This window comes from Vipera ursinii, assembly GCF_947247035.1.
Source record: "Vipera ursinii genome assembly, chromosome: 4".
NCBI classification, from domain to species: Eukaryota; Metazoa; Chordata; class Lepidosauria; order Squamata; family Viperidae; genus Vipera; species Vipera ursinii.
In genome coordinates this window covers 55,847,313-55,874,686 of record NC_139514.1, presented here as the reverse complement: position 1 = coordinate 55,874,686, position 27,374 = coordinate 55,847,313, and the positions used below count along the sequence as shown (strand labels likewise).

The window sequence follows — 27,374 nt, the reverse complement described above, 5'->3', positions numbered from 1 at the left end:
GTACAGTTAAGTGGGGGCTCCCTGAAACTAGATGTTGGAATGTGACTGAGAGGGGGCAAGTATCCAGGGACACTCTTTACACAAGCAGAGAAAATAGAGCTGTGCAGGAATTTAGAAGCTGACTAGAAGATCAGGTTTGCTGATTTGGTTGCCTATGAAATTGACTAGAGAAGCACCAAGTTCAAGTGAGGACAGGCAAGTTTCTGCAATGTTGAAAACGGCCCCGCCTCCAAGTCCTCTGTGGAAGCTCCATAGTTTTAAAATTATTGTATAGAAAAAGGGTTACCTTGAAAGTTGCTCAACCACCTGCTCCAGCAAATTCTGAAACAATTGTTCTTTCTCTATTAGAAATAAAATACAAAATTATAAGAAAGTTGATATCATGAAAAAAGAAACCAGTTATAGCAGTAGTTATAGTGTAACCTTTTTTAATGAAAATAATCAGCATTTTTAATCAGTGATGTCATAAAAGTAAACAAACACACGTGGTGTTGATTACATCAGTAGATCATGGCCCTATGCGGAAGTAACCGCCCTATTTTCAGATAAGGCGAGCGGAAGTGACGTGTAGGCCTAAGCCCATCAGGATAAGCAAGAGTAACCCTAGCAACCCTATTTTCAGATAAGGTGTCTTGAACCTAACTCCCATCAATAAGTCAAGGTAGTCAAGCCTCTGGGTACATGATTAGCTTAACCCTAGACTAATTCTATGGACATTCAAAACAAACAGAATAAGCTAAATAAAATTAATAATTAACAAAGTCCTGTGTTTTTGGGAAACAAGTCCTACTTTTGGGAGCTGTGAAATAATAATAATAATAATAATAATAATAATAATAATAATAATAATAATAATAATAATAATAATAATAATAATAATATGCTTTTTATTTCTAATCATTCTAGCCTAATGATGCTTTTAATTTTTGTGGAGTTTTAAAAATCAGCGCCTCAAAAGCAGGGGAAAAAGGAGGCCCTAAAAGGCGGCCAGGGCTTGCTTTTAACCCCCTTTTTTCTAAAAGGTATTTATTTCTAGGAGGTTTTAAAATCATTTTCTTGAATGCAGGGTGGGTAAAAAAAAACATTTTAAACCCACAGCTGGTTTTTACCTTTGTAAAAATCTAAAGACACATATTTTGTCAATTGGTAGTGTTAAAAGTGTCCAATACAGCTATTTTTGGGTGATTATCTTAAAAGGTTATATGGCTAAGAGTGTCTGAGGCAGCATTTTAACAAACATAAAACCTTTAAAAGATGTATACTGTACATATTGAGATAGAATGAGGATATCTGGAGATGGTTACGGGAAACCAATTGAAGTGCTGCTTTTTTTTAAAAAAAAAATAGTTTTATGACTTATGATTTTACACTTAATTTTATTGTTGTGAACGGCCCAGAGTTGTGTTTAAGATGGGTGGCTATACAAATATTTTAAATAAACAAACAAACAAAAAACAAAATAAATCTATTGAAATCTGCCAAAAAGACAATCTGGCCCTATATATCTACCCAGCATTAGCCAGGACTACAGTACTGGAAATCCAGGTTTATTTCTAAAGTGGAGAAAAGCAGTATACTAGATTTCCAATATACTGTACAAAAGTTCAGGTTATTTCTGAACCCCTGCAATAATACAAATTGATCTTTATTTAACTGTTGCATGTGGAAGTGATGTTTCAGAATATTTTGTGCATTTTCTCACAGACCAAAGGTGTTAATCAACTGTCTCCAGAAGTGGCTAGCCGGATGATCTGGGAAACTTAACAGAAACTGCTGAAGCCAATTATTTAGCAGTAAAAATAAATCTGTGGTTCCTACATATTGTTCACAGATGAATAAACACCTCCCCCAAGTTAAACTCACTTCCTGGTGATTTAATAGACACATCCATGATTTGCCATTTTAAATGATGTTCCTTCCACTTTCCTAATCTAGCCTTCAGCTCTGAGATTCCAATTGTTTTTTAATTTTCTTTTCTTTAAAGAAAATGTGGCATGTGCAATAAAATAATTCAATCTGTAATGTTAACTTAATATAAAGACAAAATTATATGTGTGTGCATGTGAGCATTGCTTTTAAAGACTAGGATTTGAATACAATGTCCTTATATAAAGACATAATTAATAGCCATCTATCTGTGTATTTCATAAATATATGTGTTTTAGAATTTCTGCAAGTTGGGAACCCTTAAAACATAGTACTTCAGATTAATCAAATTATGGATCTGTACCAATATACACAAATTATCTTTAGCAATGCATTTTCCATGAAAAGTTACTATTTTAAATAACTGTAATATTTAGACCTACTATCATGAAGCAAGAAATACTATTACGCAGAAATTGTTGAAATCAATAAATAACTAAATGCCTACATGAAGAGTTAAACTCATTGAAAACACATTCAAGATTATGTACTTTAAAGAATGCGTTCATTCAAACTTATTTTCTGATACATACTGTATATATAAAATATAATATACTATTATCTTTCCATGTTAGCATTTTTGCAAAGATTCATCTGTGGTGATGAATGTGAATAATCATAGAAAGTTTTAAGCTAAAGCAAAGCTTCTGAAAAGATTCAGCCTGTGCAAGAGATTGCTTATTTACTGTATTCCAATAAAGCAAAAATAAAAAAATAAAAAAGTAAACAGCAAGATTAGCTCAAGCAAATGGCTTTCATCTATTCAAAAAGAAAGCAGTTCCCTCCTTTTGTTAGCAATCCAAGAACTGAACCAGAACAAGAAGTGCTTTTAATTAAAAGTAGCATAAAAGATTTCTTTCTGCTTACCATCCACCAGACACAGAACGATATAAAAGGCCAAACCAAGAATAAATTGTATCCCACATTCACTGCTTTTCAGTATTTGGCACTGCCCGAAGCTTACATGAGCATGACCAAGTCCTATGAAAACAATCCAGTTTAAAAAAAGGGTGGGAGGGGGAATCCCTGCCCTAGATATTGTACTTTTCGTCCCTCTCATTTTCTAAATTTACGTGCAAAGCTTAAAGTTATTTACCCACAAGGTACGTGCGTTGAATTAAATGAGACTTACTCCTAGGTAAATATATGTAGCCTTAGTCCTAGGACATTCTAATCCAGGGAACAGTCAACTGCAGCCTGATGTTTATAGATGTAATAAAACAGCGAGGACGTATGTTTTTATAACCCAACAGCACAGTAAAGATATACAGCTAGCAGTTCCTCTTGCCTTAAAGAGACAAAGGTCTCTTTTCCTGAATCCACATTAACTATTTATGCAATTCCAGGGTCCCAAGTTATCAGAAACTGTGAAACGGAGAAGTTTCAACTACTGAAATTTGCAAAGTGTCCTACAAACTTGGCCACAAAACTGCTTGAAGACTTCTAGGTGTTGCCAAGTTTTTCTCGCTTTTCCCTGGTGGATTTCCCATGTAACCTTCAAGGAGAGTTCAGTAGCTGAAGGTTTCCTCCTCACTGCCTGCTAAGGAACCGTTTGACCATTGTATCTCTCCTATTAAATCCACAGGATCTCTGCCATAAAAAGTTGGCAACTTCAATAAAGGAAGGCATCATTTTCTCCCAACTCTTAGCTGAGAAATTGCTGTGATTTGCCAGAAAACCCGTAATAGTAGACATAACAAATATCAAAATATCAAAATTCAGGTCAACACACTTGTATTTTTCCTATTGCACCTTTCCACCTTCATGTCATTTTTCATGCTGTAAAAGAAGTCATAAGTAGTTGGGGGGAGGAAGAGCGCCCTCTACTTTTTTGACCATGCTTCCACCAATAGCCAAACAACTGTAGGTTATGCTTGTTTGCTGGTTTGATTTAGTCTGCCAGAGTTTTAATCGCTCTGGTGATTCTGTCTATTTGATGTATGTTTAAATGCTAGGTTAAAATTGTCAAGGAAAAAAATCAATCTTTTCTTACTCACTGCTTTTTTGAGAAGCAGAGATCAAGTCATCTAGTGGCTGATTCGATTTTTGGAGCTCAGGTATGGTAGCCTTGGTATTAAAATGTGTCTACATATAAGCACACCAGTCTATCTATCTATCTATCTATCTATCTATCTATCTATCTATCTATCTATCTATCTATCTATCTATCTATCTATCTATCTGTCTGTCTGTCTGTCAGAATTTTAATCGCTCTGGTATCTAATCTCTCTCTCTCTCTCTCTCTCTCTCTCTCTCTCTCTCTCTCTCTCTCTCTCTCTCTCTCTATCTCTCTATCTCTATCTCTATCTCTATCTCTATCTCTATCTCTATCTCTATGTCTGTCTGTCAGAATTTTAATCGCTCTGGTGATTCTGTCTATTTGATGTACGTTTAAATGCTAGGTTAAAATTGGCAAGGAAAAAAATCAATCTTTTCTTACTCACTGCTTTTTTGAGAAGCAGAGATCAAGTCATCTAGTGGCTGATTCGATTTTTGGAGCTCAGGTATGGTAGCCTTGGTATTAAAATGTGTCTACATATAAGCACACCAGTCTATCTATCTATCTATCTATCTATCTATCTATCTATCTATCTATCTATCTATCTATCTATCTATCTATCTATCTGTCTGTCTGTCAGAATTTTAATCGCTCTGGTATCTAATCTCTCTCTCTCTCTCTCTCTCTCTCTCTCTCTCTCTCTCTCTCTCTCTCTCTCTCTCTCTCTCTCTCTATCTCTATCTCTATGTCTGTCTGTCAGAATTTTAATCGCTCTGGTGATTCTGTCTATTTGATGTACGTTTAAATGCTAGGTTAAAATTGGCAAGGAAAAAAATCAATCTTTTCTTACTCACTGCTTTTTTGAGAAACAGAGATCAGTTCATATAGTGGCTGATTTGATTTTTGGAGCTCAGGTATGGTAGCCTTGGCATTAAAATGTGTCTACATATAAGCACACCTATCTATCTATCTATCTATCTATCTATCTATCTATCTATCTATCTATCTATCTATCTATCTATCTATCTATCGATATATAAATATATAGATAAATCCTTGGACATGGTTTGACTTGATTTGCTGATTTTCTGTTTTTCAATGGTGGGTCAGTGGAGGGAGGAAAGAAAAGCTGCTTCTGGGTTTTATAAAGCTCCTACATAACAAATATTGTACCATTTCCCCACCCTTTTCTCTGTAACATGTTTATTATTAGATTGTAAAATCAAAATACAGGTAGTCCTTGAATTACAGCATTATCATTCAAATTTACAACAGCACTGAAAAATGTGACTTATGGCCGTTTTTCACAGTTACAATCTCTGCAGCATTTCCCATGATCATGTGATCCAAAATTCAGAGGCTTGGCAATTGGTTCATACTTATGACCATGTCCCAAGTTCATGCGATCCCCTTTTGCGACCTTCTGACAAGCAAAGTCAATGGGGAAGCCAGATTCACTTAGCAACCGGGTTACTAACTTATCAACTGCAGTGATTCACTTAACAACTGTGGCAAGAAAGGTGGTAAAATGGGGCAAAACTCACATAACAAATGACTCACTTAACAACAGAAATTTTGAGTTCAATTGTACGTCAAGGACTACCTGCAGAGAAGCAATGGTGGGAAATCTTGAGAGGGTTACAAATGGGAGACACTGCTGACTGGGACCCCTTAATAAGGAAGAGCATTGCAGTACTCTCCAGAAGGGCTATGGAACTGTAAACATTTAGAAAAGCTTATATCGCAGGAGTAGCAATTAAAGGATATCCACTGTGTTGTGTTTCTAGATAATACTTTTATTCTAGAGTCAGCTAGATGGAATATAATCAATTCATCAACCAATATATTTCCAGATAACAGTGTGATGAGAGTGTAGGTCAACCACGCACCCTATCCTGTATGAATAAATGGTGAGAGGCATTACAGTACAGGTAGCCCTCGACTTACAACAGTTCATTTAGTGACTGTTCAAAGTTACAACAGAGATAAAGAAAAATGTGACTTATGGCCATTTTTCACAGTTACAACCTTTGCAGCATTCCCCATGATCATGTGATCCAAAATTCAGAGGTTCATACTTATGACCGTTGCTGTGTCCCGAGGGTCACATGTTCACTTTTTCTGACCTTCTGACAAGCAAAGTCAATGGGGAAGCCAGATTCACTTAACAATCAACTTACTGACTTATCAAGTGCAGTGATTCACTTAACAACTGTGGCAAGAAAAGTCGTAATATGGGGCAAAATTCACTTAACAACAGAAATGTGGGGCTGAATTGTGGTATTAAGTTGAGGACTACCTGTACTTCAAAATTTCAAGCAAAGGCATTTCCCCATGTTATCTCAAGAAAATTCATTGTGATCCTTCTGAGTTTTGGAGAAAGATTCAGAAAAATTTTTTCGGCCTCCCTCAGTTGGTGATTTCTAGATGTGTTAGGAATTTCCAACAAATATGTGAATTTGTTGAACAGTTAATTTATTTTTTGATGAATGGATGGATGGATGGATGGATAGATAATCTGTCATTATTGAAAATATATCAGCACGAAAGGCAATTTTCTCTAGATAAAAAGATTCTAGATGTAACAATAAGGAAATAGGAGAGAATCTTCATAAAGGTAGAGCTGAAATGTGTAACAAAATTTAGCTTAAAAATGTACTGAAAGTCAGTGAATCTGCTGCAAAGGATGGGTTGCCTGAGCTGTATAAAACTGCCTGCTATATTATGAACTTTCATCAGACATTTCCAAAGATAACCCATAGAATGCCAGGCTACAAATATTTCTTAGAGCGATTAAGGTATTATCCTATATAGATGTGGAAATATCTGTGGAAAAATTGTAGTCCTGTTACAGTTGCAAACTTTCATAATAAAAATCCACAGATAGCAAGCAGTAATTTTCCATGTATAATTCCTTGTTATCAGTATCATCCAATCTGTGGCCAGTTAGAGGGAAAGTGGATGTTTTTATAACCTTTTGGTTCAGAGTGAGAATTTATGACCAGCTATGATAGTGTTCAAAGCATTATTAGGGAAAACAAGTAGTGATCCTGCTAGACGGCCCCTTGTGCAAAAGTAACATGCTGTGCCAAAGTATCTGTTTAGGCCACTCTTTGGATTAAGAACTATCCCACTCACTATATCTTGAAGAAGGTGACAAACAAGACGTGGTTTCCATGCAAACCTTTTCTCTACTTCTGTTCACTCAAGCATGCACCGTGATTTCCTCATGGTTGGGGAACCACAGTTGTAGGTCCCCCCACCACAACAAAATATCAAGATTAAGGTGTAATGTATTGGGCTTTGTATTATCACGTGGGTTTGATTGCTGGAAGGTTGCTTAAGCAAGGAGCTGGCTAACGGCTCCCAGCTCCTCAGACAACCCATCTCCAGCGCCGCCATTGGCTGCTTCTAGGGTGGCAATAGGTTGCTTTAAACCTATTGGCCGCCACCTAGAGGCCAGGGTATAAATAGCTGCATTCGCAGCCCTGTTCCCCAGTTCAGTTCCTACAAGCAAATAAAGAATGTTCCTGACAGAACTCACTCGCCTCATCTCTTCTCTCAAGCAATGAACCCAGTGTCGCGCCCCACGGGCTCGACACTCGGCGGTGCCCCGACGACCGGCACCGCATCCCCACGCCCTCACCTCAAACTGCTCCGCTGTTCACCCCGACGCCCTCGACCAGAGGCGGGCTGCTCCTACGCCAGAACGGCAGCAACGGCGTCGACCGGATGCATGGCCAGCTGGGAGCTGCGCGCGTGCGCACGATGGGCCTGCTGTCGCCGCGGAAGCACACGCACGTGCACAACAGCCGGACCAGCTCCCTCTGGTGTCGGCAGACCCGTTGAAGCCTGAGCCTGGGCCAGCCGTAGGATTGGCTGCCAAGGCACCGACGGGGCTGATGAATTGGCCTGGGCCCTGCAAGCGTCTGGGTGCGGGGCAGGGAGTCGCGGCCTGTGCCCGGGAACACACAGCAGAAGACCCGGCGGCTATGCAACGTAGGGACCCATGGCAGGGCGGGGAGTTGTCCAAAGAGCGGGGGCGGGGTGTGCTGGCCCAAGGGAGGGGTGTGGGGGTGGATTGTGACGGTGGTGGGGCAAGGTTGTGCGAGGGAACTCACCTGGAGGGTGGAGGGTGCCGGGTGCCGGGACGGGAAACTAAAGGAGGCTTCTGGGAGGGATGATCCTTAAATGTGGGTTGGGCGGCTGAGGGTGCGGTTGGGAGGGGCATGGGCGTGTACATGCACTTCGTATTTAACAGCATTGGTTGCGGGTAGCAGCCAACGCTGGCTTTGCTTCTGTTGGATTTGTACTACTTCTCGTTAATAAACTTTTCCTGAGGACTCGGCACTCATTTCGGTTGCTTGTTTTTCTGCTCTCCGAACGAGGCCGGAGACCCAGTACACAACACTGGTGACGAGGATGGGATTCTGCTCCTTCAACAGAGCTGAGAGTCACTAGGAGTGAGACCGGAATGTGCCTGGTGGGAAAGCAATTCCCCCCCTCTACGGTCGGCCTTGCACAGCCAAGCTAGTGACCACGAGCCCTGAGGATCAGTCCCTGGGCATACAGAGGAGCAGGACAAGAAGACAACGAGCCCCAGCAGTGAAGACCAACCCAAAATGGTGAAGGTCAGAAAGCTGGAAGAATTTGACATAGCTCACCTGGAAAGATGGTCTTCATATCTATCCAGAGTCGAGAACTACCTCTACGCCAACCAAGTCACTGAGGATGGCCTGAAGGCTGCTAGGCTCCTGTGTGTTTGCGGCCCAGCCATGTTCGACATCGCAGAGAACTTGTTCGCACCGATGCCATTGGAGACCGTAACGTTCATGGACTTGAAGAAACGGCTCAGCGACCACTTCCATCCCAAGCTGTCGGTAATCGCTTGGCACTACGTGTTCGAACAGAGGGTTCAGCAGCCGGTTGAAACAGCGTCCGAATTCATCATGGTGTTGAGGCAGGCCGCATGCCTATGCCAGTTCTTCGATGTAGAGGAGAGACTCTGGGACTGGCTCATCTGCGGCCTCTGGAATTGACAGTTGCAACAAAAACTCTTCGCCAAAGAGACTCTGTCATTCCCAGATGCATTGAAGGACATCATGGTGGATGAAGCTGCCACCAGGGCCGTAAGGGCCATGCGGCCTGCCAAAACAGCACAGCACGAGGAGACTGTCCACCACGAGGATGCCGAACATGCTGAAGACTCCGACGACAACACAGCAGTTGGCAAGCTCCAAAGGCACGACAACCAACAGCATCACAGCGACAAGCAATAAGGGAAAACTTACAAGACAGATCTCTTCCTTAGGTGCCCAGGGTGTGGCAGCCGCCACTAACACATGGACTATAGGTTCCAGACAGCCACGTGCCGGGCCTGCGGGAAAACCGGCCACATCGCGTCCATCTGCAGAGGTTGCCAGAAGGACTGGCAATTGAACCGCCAGTCAGACATTCCAATCAGGAGAGGTACCTGGGTCCCGGGACATTTTAGCATAGGGTTTTGCTCCAGCAATAGAAGCATTTGCCGCAAAGGAGCTCACTGCCCAATTAAGCCAAAATTTTGACTTTAGGTCAAGTTGCAAGGGGTCCCTTGCAAGATGGAGCTGGACACAGGCTCAGCCATGTCCATCATATCACTTGAAACATTTAATTTTGTCTGCAATCACAGCAAGAGATGGGCAAACCTCAGGCCATCTGATATTACACTGACCGACTTCCAGAATGCCAGAGTTGCAGTCTAGGGCGAGGCCACACTGGCCGTCAAATTTAAGGGGTTTTTTGGGCACCTGGATGTTGTTGTAGTAGGGGGTCAGTGAACGAGCCTGATCAGGCTCGATTGGTTTGATGCATTAGGCATCCAAGCCACCGGTATCAACCGGATGCAAGTCGTGAGTTGAGAGACAGTATGCGAGGAGTTCGCAGATGTGTTTGACTCAAGTCTAGGAACTTACAAGGGCCCGCCAATAACATTTAAACTAGATCCTACTGTAGTGCTGGTCAGGATTAAACCTCATAGAGTGCCATTTGCTCTTAAACACAAGATAGACGCTGAATTAGATAAGCTAGTCAAACAGGGGGTACTACAGCCCATAGATGGGGGTGAATGGGAAACCCCAATCATCACCCCACTAAAAGCCAATGGAGAGGTCAGAATATGCACTGGTTACAAGTGCACAATTAATCGTGCACTCAAACAGCATGTGTACCTGGTGCCAGTAATGAGCCACATCCTGGCATCACTGCAAGGGGTACAGTTTTCGCAAAGTTAGATTTGGCTCAGGCCTACCAACAACTTCCTGTGGATGAGGCCACAGCAGCGGCACAGACTATTGTAACTCACAGGGAGGCTTTTAAAGTAAAATGCCTGCAATTTGGGGTTAGTGTGGCCCCTGGCATTTTTCAAGGCATTATGGAGTGCACGCTCAAGGGCATTCCGGGGGTCTGCCCCTATTTCGACGATGTGCTCATTACTGGTGAGTCCACTGAGGTGCTTGCAAGGAGGCTCAGAACTGTCCTTCAACGGCTTCGCAAAGCGGGCCTTAAACTTAAGAAAAACAAGTGTAGCATTGGAGTCCCTTCAACTGAGTTCTTGGGTTTCCATATCGATGCCGATGGCATCCACCCTGCTGAGTCCAAATTGAAAGCCATTCAGATAGTACCTAGCCCCAAGACAAAAGGAGAGCTTCAGGCATTCCTAGGCCTCCTAAATTTTTACCATGCATTCCTTCCTAACAAGGCTGCAGTGGCAGAACCGTTATACCAGCTCTTGGATAAAAACACTGCTTGGAAATGGACCAAGGTACATGAAAGCAGCTTTAAGGTGTTGAAGGCCCTACTGTCTGCCAGTTCAACGATCACCCAATTTAAAGAGTCAATGCCAGTATGCCTTGCATGTGACCCATCCCCATATGGGGTGGGGGCTGTTTTAAGCCACTTGGAGAGCAATGGGACTCGTTCCAATTGCTTTCTATTCTAGGACACTGTCCTCCGCAGAGCATAATTATGCAAAAATTGATAAAGAGGCATTGGCAATTGTAGCTGGAGTAAAAAAATTCCACGACTACTTGTATGGAAGGGACTTCATGGTCTTCACAGACCATAAATCGCTATTGGGGTTATTCACTACAGACAGACAGACACCCCACATTTTGTCCCCTAGGATGTTAAGATGGTCCATATTTTTATTGGCCTACAGTTTCAGGCTAATTCACAAACCCAGCAAAGATATGGGCCATGCAGATGGCCTCAGCAGGCTTCCATTGCCTCAAATTGAGCCAGCTCCAGCTCCAGTGGCCCGCATTTTGTCTATTCAGGACTTGCCAGAGTTTCCCCTCCATGCTGGGGATGTAACTGCAGAAACTGCTGCAGACAAGATTTTAAACAGAGTGCTTTCCTGGATTCACATGGGGTAGCTAGAAAATAGTCCTGGACCCGAGTTCTAGAGCTACTTCACACGTAGACACGAGCTTTCAGCTCACAAGGGTTGTATTCTATGGGGGAGCAGGGTCATTGTTCCCACTTCATTAAGGGACAGGGTACTGCAATCACTTCATGAAGGTCATCCGGGTATTGTCCAGATGAAGGCATTGGCACAAAGCTATTTGTGGTGGCCAGGATTAGATAAAGCCATAGAAGCTCAAGTACATGGGTGTTACACGTGTCAGCAGTCTAAGCCTGAGATGCCACATGCTCCTGTCCATAGATGGGAGGAGACACACACTCCCTGGTCGAGGATTCATATCGACTTCACTGGGCCCTTTCAGGGACAGCTATTTTTTATAGTGGTCGACAGCCACTCTAAATGGCTGGAAGTTATTCCAGTCGTGAATATGACTACTGCTAGGACCATCCAGGTGCTTAGGAAACTCTTTGCAATGCATGGGCTACCAGACGTTGTAGTATCCAATAACAGGGCCCAGTTCACAACTGCATAATTTCAAGCCTTCTTGAGGGCTAACTTCATTAGGCTCCATTTCATCCGTCTAGCAATGGTCAAGCTGAACGAATGGTGCACACTACAAAGGAGTCACTGAAGCACATAGTGATTGGGGATTGGCACCATAGACTGGCTGATTTTTTGCTCTGCCAGCATACCATGCTGTGCACGGCAACTGGCAAAAGCCCAGCAGAGCTGCACTGGGGAAGGCGGCTAATCATGAAACTGGACAGGTTGCACCCAGACTGGATGGCAGCTGACGCCTCTCGTCCAAGACCTCTGAGGGGATCGCAAGTGGGTGATGGGGTGTGGGCCCAGAACTATGGGCATGGGAACTTATGGGTGCCAGGCAAAATCACTAAAATCTCAGGCCCTCTCCCATACAAAGTGACCCTAGATGGCAGGCGAGTCATTCACTGCCATATTGATCGGCTGAGGAAGCGGTTTCCTGAATGGCCACAAAGCGAGGACTTCATTCCAGGTCCAATTCAAGGACCTCAAACCGTCAGCCAGGCCGAACAATTCACATGCTCTGAGGACCCTAGTAGTCAGAGCAACGGGGAGGTGGTTGTAGAGGGGCAAAGCCCGGGAGTGCAACATGAGCCCCCTGATGGGGAAAGTCAACCTGAACAATACAATCACTGTGCTAACTCTGCGCGAACAATGGACTCTAGGGTGGGCCGACCTGGAACGATCAGCCAGAGAAATTCGAGTCAGCCAGACTCTCTTGGACTCAAGGACCCTGGTCTACCCAGCCCAGTGGGCAAGCTGGTAGACCGGGAGTTGCCGGATTCTCCCAGGCAATCCACAAAGGTTCGCAATCCTCCTGCATACTTACAGGATTTTGTCCTAAAATAATCGTGCTATAATGTTGTGTTTGTCACTGAAATTGCTGCTAGTCAGGAAAGCCTCTGTATTACTGAACATTTGAAACAATGCTGTACTCATGCATACTACTATTGTGTATTTTGCAAACACTGTAATTGCTGTACTTATTCGTTTTGTTGCTATAATGTGTGTACATTCTAGGGGGGAGGGGTGTAATGTATTGGGCTTTGTGTTATCATGTGGGTTTGATTGCTGGAAAGTTGCTTAAGCAAGGAGCTGGCTAACGGCTCCCAGCTCCTCAAACAACCCGTCTCCAGCACTGCCATTGGCTGCTTCTAGGGCGGCAATAGGTTGCTTTAAACCTATTGGCTGCCACCTAGAGGCCAGGGTATAAATAGCTGCATTCTCAGCCCTGTTCCCCAGTTCGGTTCCTACAAGCAAATAAAGAATGTTCCTGACTGAACTCACTTGCCTCATCTCTTCTCTCAAGCAACGAACCCAGTACACAACAAAAGTACACATTGTCAAAAGTACTGTATTTTTATTGTTGGGGTTGTTTTGCAAACCTGGGGATTAGGGATAGAAACAGGATTCTTTCCCTCACCCTTCAATATCCTAGAGAGAAATGCAGAAATTACTAATTGATAACAGCTGTGGGGTAAAACCCAGGTTTTCCTTCTGGCTGCCTTGGATTTAGTCATTCTTGGTCTGTAATGCACTCTGTAAGGTCCCTAGCCTGACGTCAATGGGAGCTCTTCCCAGGATGAGTACATGATATTCCACTGGGGCTTATGCTGTGGATGCAACACCTGCAGTGTGGGAATAAAGCAGTTTATTTGACCTCTTTTGCTTAAGTCACATTATCTCAGCCTTCAGATCTGGCCAGGAAACCAGTGGATGCAGATACAACAAACAAAAATCTATTTTGCTGTTCATGAATGCAGGCTGCTACAATCAGAGCAGGATCTATATAAAAACATGAGAATTTATCCTTGCCTTTAATAGCACACATTTTAATTCCCTGCACCTTTATTTTAAAAGATTAAGGGAAATTATTTGAGTGGGAGGGGGAACCTTAAGGCATCAGAAAACTGTTAGTAATATCAGAGAATCCCTTGTTAGATTGCTTGCCGTGGCTTCCTGCCTGTGCAGCCAAATTTGTCATGCAAAATGCCAGGAAAGATCACAATAAAGGAAATATTTAAACAGCACAATGCAGATATTTATGATCATGAAAAATCATTGTATTCTTGAACTGTCTTACTTGAGTCAATAGGATAGGATTGTGCTTAAGTATCAGAAAGAAAAATATATGCCCTTATTTTCCATATTTATGCACTAAAGTGGTAATTTCCTGTGCTTAGGGTGATCAGCTGGAGAGGATTACCAGGCTGGGTTTGGATTTTTTCTTTTTTTTTCTTTTATAGTGTTTGGAAAGGGAATCTGGGTGAGTGTTATCTTTTGCATAAATGAGACAACCCCTGTAGAAATTGTTTTTGAACAATTTCTCAGTCAAGGATCAGAAACTTGTCTTAGGGTTGTTTAATTTCACAAGGACTTTGGCCTAATTTCTAGACATCTGTGTCAGAGCTCAAGACAAACAAAGCAACTGTTTGAAAAAGAAGATGAAAAGATAAAGATAATCAGATAAATAATAGGTATGTTCACTCACATGTTGAAGTCTAGCCCACAACTCTTTTTTCACCTTTGACTGTGTGTTTAGCAGCAGATCTGTGGTAAGCATTGTGGAGCAGGACTAGAAGTCCGTGTCTTTATCTTGTTCCACTTCTCCCTCACCCTTCCCAAGGAAGTGATATAATTCAGATGTTCCCACCCACATGTAAAATGCTCGTCATTTTGAAAGACAGAGCCAGATTCATAACAGTGATACTGAATGTGGAGCCACAGAAGGCTTAGGGCATTTAGAAGTTATTTAGATATACAGCTTCAGCTACTGTCAGCATGAATGTAAATAACACACAATAAGTATCCCATGATATTCCTTCAAAGGAAACTGGATCATGGAAGTGCTGGAACATTTTAATCTTTCTCTCCAGTTAGAGAATTGCAAATTAACAATATTTGCTCGAATCTGTCCTGAAGTGCTGGCTGAACTACTCTCAACCCATCTTGGAACTGGCTCAAGTACTTATTTTTCTTGAATTCTAGAGAAAAAAAGTCATCTATTCTCTCAAGAGCACCGTGTTATCTAAGGATGTTGACATATAAGTAGTGCTCCATGGGTAGCTGTATTGTAAAAAATTGTCCCAGGGAAGCATAAAATCTCAGCGCTAGATATCTAGAAATCCAAGAGCCCTCTCTTATCCCCAAAACATCTGGGAACAAAAAAGTGGTTTAGATCTGGAAACAAGCATTGGCCACAAGGTCCATCAGCAAGAATCATGTGGGAGAATGACATAATTAGATTACTTAGCCACCCAGGAAAAGGCAATATGGCAAAGTGATTTCCCCAAACAGCTCACAGCAATCAATGAAAGTTTAATTAAGAATAAAGGATTCCTATCAGAGTCAATTTTACAGCAACCATCAGGAAAGAAGCCAATGAAACAGTTCTTGATTCCCCCCACTGCTCAGCAGCACAGCTGTGATTACAGTCAGGCCTTTCTAGGCCAAAGCATTAGGAAAAAGGATTTGCTGCCAGAAGAACACTGTCACAATATAATTAAAAAACATAGTCTTGGTGGCACATTATAGGTTTGGCATAAAAGTGATAGGGCATATCCTTAATATTCAACCAACTCCTTGGGATTCTTCTGAAGCCGTATTTACCAACCTGATAAATTGGCTTGTATCTTATATGAACCTCATCCTAGGGCAGCTGTATAAATCTGTGCTGATCCAACATTCCTTGTCATGTCCTTGGAAACCACTTCTCTTTTGTTTTGTTCCTGACAGTAAGTACATCTCTAAGTACCTTGTATCTTGGGTCTTTAAAAAAACCATTTTCATAATGAGAATCACCTCATACTTTTGAACTGCTCAGATGTAGAAAAATCAAATAATGAGAAAGTAAGTCTGTTATCTACAAGTGTATTTTGCCATTGAACGGGCACTTTTATTCCAGTTAGCAGTGCTTTTTTTGTAAAAGAAAAAGGTGCCGGAACTCACACATGTCATACAACCCGCCTTGCCTACCCTACAAGGTTCCATCCAAAAAAGGTGCCGGAACTCCGTTCTGAGCGTTCTATGAGGAAAAAAAGCCCTGCCAGTTAGAATACTTAATCCTTTTTTAGAGACTTTTTAAAATCATTTTCAATTTTATGTAAAAATATTTTTCCAACAAACCTTTTGAAAGAGAAGCAAATGTACTAGCATACCAGATGTTGGTACATTATAGAATTTAAACGTTGGCAAACAAGTGTGTCAAACAGATGAGTCAACTACATGAAAATAATACTGAAACTGTAAAATGATATCTCCTATGGCACAGTCATGGTACCTCAAGGGGTGAGTCTATCTTATTAAAATTAGTGGGCTTAAAATGCCCAGTAAATTTGTTTTTAATTCTGATTTAAGTATCATATCAAATATCATTTCAATACAGGTTTACAACCTTGAGAACAGTTCTAAAATTATTTCAGTTTAAAATATAATTTACCTGTTTGTTGTCCAGCAGCCACAGGTATTACTTTGTAAGGAGTCCTACAGGAAGGAGAGAAAAAAACCCTTACAGCATGTTTTTTTTTTCCAAATGATTAACACTATTGTGATGAAAAAGGAGTGCTATACACATCTCTTGCTTATCATTTAAGTACAGAAAATTTACCTGTTCACCTCCAATAAAGTGAGGAGGTCTTGACTATGATCAGACCATGCTACTCACATATATAATTCTGTTAATGGAACATTACAGTATGTGTTCTGCTTGAGGCTAAAACCTTATAGATTGTGAAGAATAAAAATGATTTTTCAGTGTAAACCGCCGTGATGGGAAATTATAGCAGAAACAGAGAAGTATTGGGAAAAGAAGAGGAGCTTTGGGAATAGGAGAACGTTAGGGTTTCTGACCACTAATTGATACACATGTCCCAAACTTCCTGCATTAAGAATGATGTTTTGTTTGTTTCTTCTAGTGAAGGACCATCAGTGCATATAATCACAATGTAAGCCTCAGAAAAACTCAGATGTTTTGTTTTTATATAAGCTAATTCTTTGCGGCATACTTTTCCCCCAGATAAAACTCCTTATACTTTTCTTAATGTATAAGGTTTTAGTTTTAAAAGGATCTTCAGAGTTGCAATAGTAATTTTTGTGGTCTCCCATTAACCAGGAATACAAAAGGACAACTTCTGAGTAAAAAAAAAAACCAACCTCCATTTTGTGAAGTTAGCTTCAACCATAACTAGATATACCTGCCTTTCTGAGTTGGATGGCATAGTGGGATCAATGGATACCATGCAGTCATCGGATGTGAAGAGTGAAATGGTTGTATTCCTGGAAGACAAAGTTTAAAGCTAGGTTTATTGAACCAGGTTAGAACCCAGCCTTTGCACTGCAATTGCACATTTTTAATAGGAAGTTTGACAGGTAGTTTAAAAAGTTGCTGCCTACAACTGTTTAAGGGAAGAAGAGTGCCAAAATAAGTATTGCAGAATCCTATTGTTGAATTCCAGGTTAGGAAAGACTGGAGTATTCAAATAAATATCTTATGTTGTAGTGGAAAGTGTGGTCATAATTTTGGGATATCCTCACTATTGTTTGTGTATCCTCTGAACATTCAGCAGAAAGTGAACATACAGATGCATGCATACAGATTTCAGCTGCACAAATAGAGAAATGGCCTAGGATTTTTGCAGGAGCATCTGTGGGAGAATAAATTTAATTTAATTTAATTTATTAATATTTCTATACCGCCCTTCTCCCTGAGGACTCAGGGCGGTGTACAGGGCAAGAATAAAACACAGAAATGTACAAAAATTAAAAGATAATTAAATACATGCCCAATTAAAATACAATTAATACATAGTAAAAACCCCAATAAAAAAATGATAAAAAAACCCCACCAATCCCCCTCATGCCAGGCCGGCTTGCTCAAACAAGTATGTTTTCAGATCGCGGCGAAAGGAGCGCAGATCGGGCGCCGTCCGGAGCTCAACCGGTAACTGGTTCCATAGCTCCGGGGCGCCCACAGAGAAGGATCTCCCCCTGGGGGCCACAAGACGGCATTCTCTGACCGGTGGCACCCTGAGGAGGCCCTCTCTGTGGGAACGCACAGGGCGCAGGGAGCTTGATGCCGGCAGCAGATGTTCCCCGAGGTACTCCGGCCCCATGCCATGGAGGGCTTTGAACACCATTACTAGCACCTTGAATAAAAAGAAAGTATGGCTGCAATCTTAATTTTTTGGACACACACCCTACTGGCATCCCAGGGTTTTTCCACGTGGGGGTGTATTTGTCCAAGGGGACAAGCTCTTTCCTAATAAATCTAGACTGAATTGCATTTTCTGCACCTGAAATATTCATGGTATTGCACCACATATTCATTGCATGCATTATCTCACTGTGTTAATTGGAACACTGATAACATTGTGAAACAGATCTGTATTCTTACTTGCTCCCTCAAGAAGGAAATGAATGCAATTCTGCTAATGTTGTGAAGCAACTGATATGGTTGATATGCCTCTGCATGAATTTGTTTACTTTCCTTTGAAAGATGTCTAGATGGTAAAATATGAAAGGGTTTTATATTAAAGAAATATTTAAAGAGATGCATGGTTTTCCATTACATTTTATGATGATATTTTAAAGTCTGAAATGTTGTAAGATAATTACATGCCTTTATTATGGACTTACATACAGGAATGAAAACCCTGTTTTTCAGTTGACATGTAATACCAGCAAAAGAAGCATAAAAAGTCAGAATCTTTCCCATTTAAAAGAAAAGAATTTTCTTTCCCAGATATTTTCAGTTAGTTTTAAGTTTCCATGTTATATTGAGATAATGGCTTTTATGTCTTTTTATTATACTTTCCCTACATTGTTTTAAATGAATTGATTATATCGTTATTACTTTAATGTTTCAAGCAACACAATGCTCAGACATTGAGTGAATTAGAAAAATGGCTGCTGCACAGCTATTTATACGGTTGGCCACTAGACAGCGGTCAATAGATTTGAAGGAAGCCATTCCTGCCCCAAATCTACCAATGATAGCCCTGGAGACAACAAGTCTGGCTTAGTCAGTAGCTATTACACATACACACCATTGAGCAACCATTAAAGCAGCATTTAACAGACATGTAATCACTACAAGCAAAACCCCCAATACATTGCACCTATCATACGTGAATAAAGCCTAAGACAGAATTCAAATATCAATACAGATGTTACACGCTTTCTTTCCATTTTTAATATAATGATGAGAGGTAAAGCAAGAAAAGAGATATATGTGATAAACTACCTTCACTTACTGCAGTCCTAATATCACTGTAGGAGAAATATTGTAATGTTCTCAGTTTTCATTCTAGAAGATCAAATGGTGGTTTAGTTTTCTACCAGCTTTTAAAAGAATCCATTCTAATGTCTGTACACTATACAGCACATTCATGTTGCAAATGCTGGTTATGAAGTTTAAAGCACTAAACAGCCTGGAGCTAAGATAGCTACATCTCTTTGAATTTGTGGAGGTTTGGCCTGAGGCTCCATGTTTATCAGAGCTAATGCACCACAGAGGCTAAAAAGACTGAAATATGAATCTATAAATACCCAGTTCTCATTTCTTTCAAACTTAGTCCCATCTGTAAAAAGAAAGATTAAAAATGTTGACTTACCTCACAGAGCTGTAAGGATTTTAGTCCCATAGCATAGAACTTAGAATTCTGGATTTTTTTTAAAGCAACATTGATGATGAAATCTGGTGGCCTCTCATTTTCTTTAATTAATTTTCATGGTATGCATGGATTATTGCTTATAGGCCAAATTTTTAAGAAAGAATGAAAAAGCCATGTTTACATTGTTTAAAATACATAAATATGCTTATATGACATTTTTCATATTTCATAATGGTAGACATATTTATTTTTCTACGTTCTTTATAATCATAGATAGAAGAAATTTAATTTCAGTAGTTCACATAAAGTGTTCTCAGAAAATATTTTTACCTTGGTAATCCTGTAGCAATGCAGAAGAGCTCCATAATATCTGTAGAGTTACAATACTTGCTGAAAGTCACCTTCCAAAGAAAAGAGTATTAGTGAAGACATAACCAGAAGAAAGAGCTTGTAATGGCAATTTTAACCTATTGTCTGATTTTTGTTTCAAACCAAGTATGATCTGGTTTCTCTTCCATTTATTTTTCTGAAGCCTTTATTGTGTATTTTATTTAAAAACACCCTTCCAGCCAAAGTGTTTATAAAATTCTCATTGGAACAAATGGCCATCTTTACTGCCAATCCTCCAAGGCATCTGTATCTATTCAGTGGGCCTTTGGTGCTACCCAATTAATCATTCTCAGTCAGAACTCTTGAAAATACAATGCATTCCAATGTAGAAGAATACAGTAGATACCACTTCCAGAACTTGATTGGACATAAAAGCCAGGTTAAAAAGCCAGGCCTGTACCACTAAACTTTTTAAGCAAAATATTTGTAAAAATATTATAAAATAATATTTCATATTATTTATTAAATTTGTTTGCCACCCATCTCACCACAATATTTCTTCAAGAATTAGTTGCAAAAAAAATTCAGAATGGACAATTGCTTTTAAATAAAATATTAGTTTGCAATTATTTTTCTGTTTTATTCTTTTTAATTAGCGTTATAATCTTCTGAGGAAACATGGATTATTTAGTAGATTAAAAGCATAATAAATAATAAATAATGGGAATTTTTTATCATAATTCAGGAGAGGGAAAAGCCAAAGGAAGATGTTGAGTTTGATCACTTAAAGGTGCTGGACTTGCATGTCACACTAATTCTTAACTGTGGAGTATACACTTAAAAGAAGTCATTATTTAATGCAACTTCTGAACTTAGCCAAACAATAAAGTTAATTTATCATTCGTATAAAAGTTCCATAAATTTGAGTGACATAATTTGCGTGTGTTTATTCTATATACTCATATGTACTAACTGTGTGTAACAAATGAGCAAGGCAAAATAAAGCTGGTTGATTATCCATATGATAATTCCACAAATCTGGAATTTGCATCTTGACATTCTGTATGCGTGGATTTATAAACTGGATATAGCAAATGAGCAAGAAGCAGTCAAAAAGATAGGATCTAAGAAAGGTTTTAAAATGTAATGTGTAGAGGAAAGAGAGTAGGGGGAAATGATTTAGAATCCTAGGCTACTACCGGTAACAAATCCCAAGTTCTATTTCCATCAGGTTCACTCTTTATCAAGTAACATTCACTGGGAAACTTGAATAAGAATAGAAAGTTACAGATACATTTTGATATAGCGCCCCCTAGGGCTAAAATCATGTAACAGTACTACAGATATCTTTATTTTACATTCTTCTTTAGAACATTAGGGATGCGGTGGCTCAGTGGGTTAGGACGCTGAGCTTGTTGATCAGAAGGTCGGCAGTTTGGCGGGTTGAATCCCGAGTGCTGCGTAACAGAGTGAGCACCTGTTACTTGTCCCAGCTTCTGCCAACCTAGCAGTTCGAAAGCACGTAAAAATGCAAGTAGAAAAATAGGGACCACTACGATGGGAAGGTTACAGCGTTCCGTGCGCCTTTGCCATCTAGTCATGCCGGCCACATTAACACGGAGACGTGCTCAGACAAACGCTGGCTCTTCGGCTTTGAAACGGAGATGAACACCGGCCCCTAGAGTTGGAAACGACTAGCACGCATGTGCGGGGGAACCTTTACCTTTACCTTAGAACATTACCATGTAGAAACAACATTTTGGACAACATGACGTTAATTTTGATCCATTTATTGTCACCTTTTTGGATAGCCAAACTTCTGAGGCTATAACCTTGCTATCACAATTTTTTTCCCCCTATACAAACTAATTGAGGTAAAACCGGCAGATATTCTCATAATTACAGCGACAGGTTCTTTAGCCCCAGTGGAGCTGCAATTGTAAAACAAAAGAAAAGTATTATTGTTGTTTGAATAAATCAGATTCTGATCTTACTGAAGTGCTTGGCAGGGGAAAAACAAAGTAACCTGGCAAGAAGCACTGTCAGAAAAAAAAAGACTTAGTCTGGCAAAATACCATCTGCTAATGTTTGAGAATGCAATCAGTGCTGTTTGATGAACTCAGAATGAACTTCTAAGAAATATGCTGGGCCACTGAGCCTTGAAATCAATTATCATTGAACAGAATGGATGCAAACTAAGATATGGCAATATAATTGGAACAAATGGAAGTCAGATAATTAGCATGGTTGGTTAAGGACCAAAGTGGGAGAGATAATGAAATAGGTTCCTCTTTTTTAAGCAATAAGCAGTGGAGGCTAAAAACACCCAAGAAACCTATTAAACCATATCACTTTATTGGCATACATATCTTGATGTGTGATTCAATTTCATAAAGGTTTGTTGGTCTTCACTAACAAAACCGAGGTCTGCAGATGCTATAGATAAACACTGTGCCTAATAAAATCCTCACTGCATTCTGATAAGCATATCAGGAAATGAACTGAAGGATTCTTTGAAGCCAATCATAACATGCTCTAAATCTTTTTTTTTCTTTTCTGGAGGGAGAAAAAGAAACACAGCTGTTGATGAAGTAGAATATTACTCCTTTTCAGCACTACAGACTTATTAACATTTTTTTCCTCTGAGGAAACTCTTCATCCTACGGTTCTATAATGACAGCTGAGGATCACTAACAAGACATTTTAGAAATATTTTATTAAAATATTTGTAGGATTAGTTGAAATCTGCCATGCTTCTTAAAAATGGATACATAGCATCGTAAGGATAGGTTCTCTGATTCTCAATGAATCAATCGATTTCTTAACAGACTGAGGTCTGTCTGTCTTCAGTGTTTAATCCCATTGACATTCATTTGGGGTCTATCTTGAAAGAGTCATCTCCAGGGGTTGGCCTGAACAGGCTGATGTTTCCATGCAGCCCAGATGTTTTCAGATGCATCTAGTGATCCATGAACTTTAGGAAGTGCCACCTAATGGTTTGAAGAAGGCCCTCTGCTAATGTTACATATCTTAAAATTAGCATGGCGTGAGCAGGTCTGCTACACTGCCACCAAGTTGGGTGATACTGAAAGGGAAGCTAGCTTTTACTTTACAGACTAGCTGCCAGCTGTGGTTTATGCTTAAGAGCTTCACGTAACCAGATCCCCAATGGCACAGCCATTCTATCATGTGAAGCCCTTCTCATATAGTGGACTTCACTTCAGAAGTTCAGGGTTCAGCCAAGTCCACTTATGTAGTGCAACTCCATCCCATGGAACTTCTTCCCACATATAACTAATGAACGAAGCTAGTATCATTCAGGATTTTAAATTGTTCCTAAACTAACAGAGAGGAATGAAGGGCGAGCCCTTTTTGCACTTTGCACTTAAAATAAGAAGGGAGATATTTGTATTTCCATAATGGGCAATCCTTGAGCTGAAACCAAATCGGTTTGTGAAGTGGCATTCCCCTTTTGTATTTTCTGTCCATGATGCATTTTGGAGATGTACAAATCAGGTATAAAAGAAGCCCAGACGTTATCATCGGTACCTTGGTTGTCACTCTAGGCTTCCAAACAGATTAGAAAGAGGGAGAGACCATGTTTCCCTCCTTGCTGCTACAGTTCTTGTGTTCCCTGAAGTGACAAGCTACTAGCAAGCTGCCAATTGAAGGGAGATAATCAATAGCGATGCAACCTTCCCTTCTTTGGGCAATTTGTGAGCATTTTATATGCTTGAAGAGCCAGGAAACTCTTGATGTTAGTTAAAAACAAACTTGCACCTAGCATTCTAGCTCAATAACACCTGCCCATAACACCTGGCTTGTGAGGATCACTCTAAGAGGTGGAGCTGAGAATACAAAGATGTATAGAAGCAACGATAAAGAAAACCTGTCGAAACTATGTTTAGGAAAAATTATTTACATCATGATTTCATAATGTTCACAAACATATTCTTATTCAGAATAGAGCTGGAAGGGACCTTGGAGGTCTTCTAGTCCAACCCCCCGCTAAAGCAGGAGACCTTATACAATTTGAGACAAGTGGCTATCTAGTCTCTTCTTAAAAACCTCCAGTGATGAAGCACCCACAAGCTCTGGTTAATTGTCCTCACTGTTAAAGTCCCTTAAATATACTTACTTTTAAGTAAGTTGCCTTTAAATATACCCACTGTCAAGTCCTTAGGACTTAGGATAGCATTGCAAAAATAAATAAAAGGTAATTCCTGCCATATTAAAAGGACTGGAGTAATCATTCTGATACATATATAAATTGAAAAACACAAATAGCTTTAAAGTATAGGATTATTATTCCCAAATGATATGTTAGTAAGCTACTAGATATAGCTCAATAGTGATGCAGCAGGAGTTTAGCAAATATATATAAATCTTGAAACTATTACAGCAAATAGCATCTTCATTTATTAGCTTCACCTCCTTCAGTCTAGGCTAAAATTTTCTAATATTTCTCTTCTTTTTTCTCTTATTTGTGAGTAAATCTCTAAAATCTTCTACAAAAGTGACAGCAACTAATGGAAGTCATTTTCACAACTGCAGGCAGAGCCAATGTGATATATTGCAATAGAGCTGAGCAAACCAGGGTTCAAATCTATTAAGCAATGACACTCACTGGGTGCTTTTTTCTTAATAAGATGTTTGTGCTGTAGAGACAGGAGGATATGTCTTTTCAAGAAAATGCAGTTTGGCCTGTTGAGACATTGATCTTCACTTTATGTTCTCCTTCAGCAGTTAAACAGCAGGAAGAAACAATCCGTGCATGCACTACACATGTGTAAAAACTTCATCCATGTAAGGGATGGGCCAGAAAACATAGTTGGAAGAGGCAACAGGGTCAGATTGTCTTGCTAAGCAACTTAGGAGGCATCCCCTAGATATTTAGCACAAACATATCAAATACATTATAAAAGTTTAATTAGAGGTTGATCAGGACTTAGAGGACTCTTGCTCAGCAATCATAATAAAAATAATCACCAGGGGTTCTTGATAATATTGGAGTGTCTCAAGATTCAGTCCTCTGCTCTGTATCTTCCACATTTTTATTTACAACTAGGAAAGGGACGTGGAAGGAACTGTTACACTGTCAATAAAGATTTTGTTTCCTGAACATTGGGATGTATCTTATACATTTTTGGCTGCTAATCATAAAAATAACCTGTAATTTAACCTATCACATGTTTTTTATAGACATCTTCTCTTTTTACACAATGACAATATACACTCTGCAGTACTTGTTGGCTATGATGCACACTTGAAAGAAACATATGAAAACAGGGAACTGTCATTGAAGCACATCCAGTATACCAGTTGCAACTGGAATATCTGTGGAGATTTGAGCTGCTTGGAATGCAGCTCAAATATACCAAGTACTGTTCTTGACATACGTGAAAAGGATAGCCTTACAAGAGAGTCACACTACATTAAAAAGAAATGGCCACTATGATAGAATTTTGTTCCAGGATAGAAAAAAAAACATGGTACATGAGCCACCTGTTGATCTGACAAAGTTATTTTTGCCTTCACTTCACATAAAGCTTGGACTGATAAAATGTTGTGAAAGTGATGAACAGGAAAGGCAATGTTTTTGTTATTTAAAAATCATAGAGTCATAGGGATGGAAGGAACCTTGGAGGTCTTCTAGTCCAACCCCCTGCTCAAATCAGGACAGTCTATACCACCCCAGACAAATGGTTGCCCATTTGTCTTGAAATTGAATAACAGATGTTTTAATTCTACATTGGCTGTGCCCTACTTCAAGTACTGTGTTTAGGATTCAGCTTAAAAAGAATTCAGAGGCACTAAAAGAGGTTTAGAGAATGGCAATGAGGGAGGTCAAAGAAACAACAAATTTAAGGAGAGACTGAAAGAACGGATGTTGTACCTTGTTGAAGGAAGAACAAGGAGAAAGCATACTGTTATTCTTCAAATATCTGAAAAGGATGCCCTATAAAGATGTGTTCTTTGTCACCCAGAGCGTAAGAAACTAAATGAAGGATTTAAGTTACAGGAAGGCAATTTTCAAGTGAATGTTACAGACAATTCCTTAACAATGGGAATAGATTGATAATAGAACCAGTGTGGGCTCCTCCGTTTTACTAGATGTGTGCAAGTGGCAGTTGGACAATTAACCAGCAGGGACGCTGTAATTTGGATTTCTGCTTTGAGTCCTTTTCAAGTGTATCCAATACTTAGCAAACAAACCAAGCCTGATCATTAACTATTATGTGAAATAGAACATTTCATGTAATGTCAATGATGGCAAGTGTATATTTTCATTTTATTTCTTTATTACATATTTTTTACTCTGTCCAGCTCAAGCTGACTCATGGCAGAAATAGTCATGTAAACTCATTTTTAATTTCCAGAAAATTGTAGTTTATTATGTTCACATGCTACAGCTAAGGGAGGTAAAGTTTTGCAATATTCATCTACAGAAAATTATCATTAGGCTTAAATTTCCATGGAAGATGGGTTGAGTAACAGATCAGATCAAAATAATTTTTTATTCTGCGGTACTGTATTCTAATTCTGGCTTGGAATATGGGTATCCAACTTAGAGTCTAACTTTACTAATCCCTTTTTTAAAAAAAAAATAAATCAGAATTAATCCACGCTAAAGGCAAAAAGCTATCATGGAAGGAGGAACATTAAATTCATATAATAAATATTTCTTATTCAATACCAAACAATATATTCCAATTATATAGATAGATTGTTTATTCAAAGCATGGAAGAAGCCTGAAAATTTGTTTTCAGAACCAGAGCAGATTAATATTCATCTAATCCAAATACATCATGCAGGTTTCCTTTCTCCCCCTACACATTCCTCTCCCCTGGTGTCAGGCATGAAAGATGAGGTCTACACATAAAGGTTCGATTAAATGGATTCATTGCTAAAGCCAGTAGCAGTGGGCACCTGGTTAGAGTTAGATAAGGGCCAAAGACACTCAAAGGGAGTTGGACTTAGTTCACTTGTGGCTACATAACGATTCTATGCTGATTCGCCTTTTCACTCCACCCCTAGGTTCTGCCATTCCTTCTCCTACACCTGGGTAAGGGAGGATTCTTCTTTTCCATTGTAATACAGATTGCTAGGCAGTTGTTGTTGTTGTTAGTTGCGAAGTCATGTCTGACCCATCACGACCCCATGGACAACATTCCTCCAGGCCTTCCTGTCCTCTATCATCTTCTGGAGCCCATTTAAGCTCACGCCTACTGCTTCAGTGACTCCATCCAGCCACCTCATTCTCTGTCATCCCTTTCTTCTATTTCCCTCAACCTTTCCCAGCATTAGGCTATTCTCCAGTGAGTCCTTCCTTCTTATTAGGTGGCCAAAGTATTTGAGTTTCAACTTCAGGATCTGGCCTTCTAAAGAGCAGTCAGGGTTGATCTCCTCTAGGACTGACCGGTTTGATCGCCTTGCAGTCCAAGGGACTCACAGGAGTCTTCTCCAGCACCATAGTTCAAAGGCCTCAATTCTTTGGTGCTCAGCCTTTCTTATGGTCCATGCTAGGCAGTAGACACCAGTAAAAATGTGGTTGGCCAA

The 27,374-nt window shown here is 40.0% G+C and overlaps 1 protein-coding gene across 1 annotated transcript in view; it reads right to left on the bottom strand.

Moving 5' to 3' along the window:
• PDE9A (phosphodiesterase 9A) overlaps positions 1–27,374 on the bottom strand; it is a gene marked incomplete at its 5' end in the record, with an annotated part of 73,928 nt that overhangs the window by 39,539 nt on the left and 7,015 nt on the right. Inside the window, 4 exons of the mRNA XM_083361599.1 lie at positions 287–341; positions 16,312–16,355; positions 17,070–17,147; positions 19,814–19,884. Coding sequence (XP_083217725.1) covers positions 287–341; positions 16,312–16,355; positions 17,070–17,147; positions 19,814–19,884 — 248 coding nt within the window. The remainder of the gene's footprint in view (positions 1–286; positions 342–16,311; positions 16,356–17,069; positions 17,148–19,813; positions 19,885–27,374) is intronic.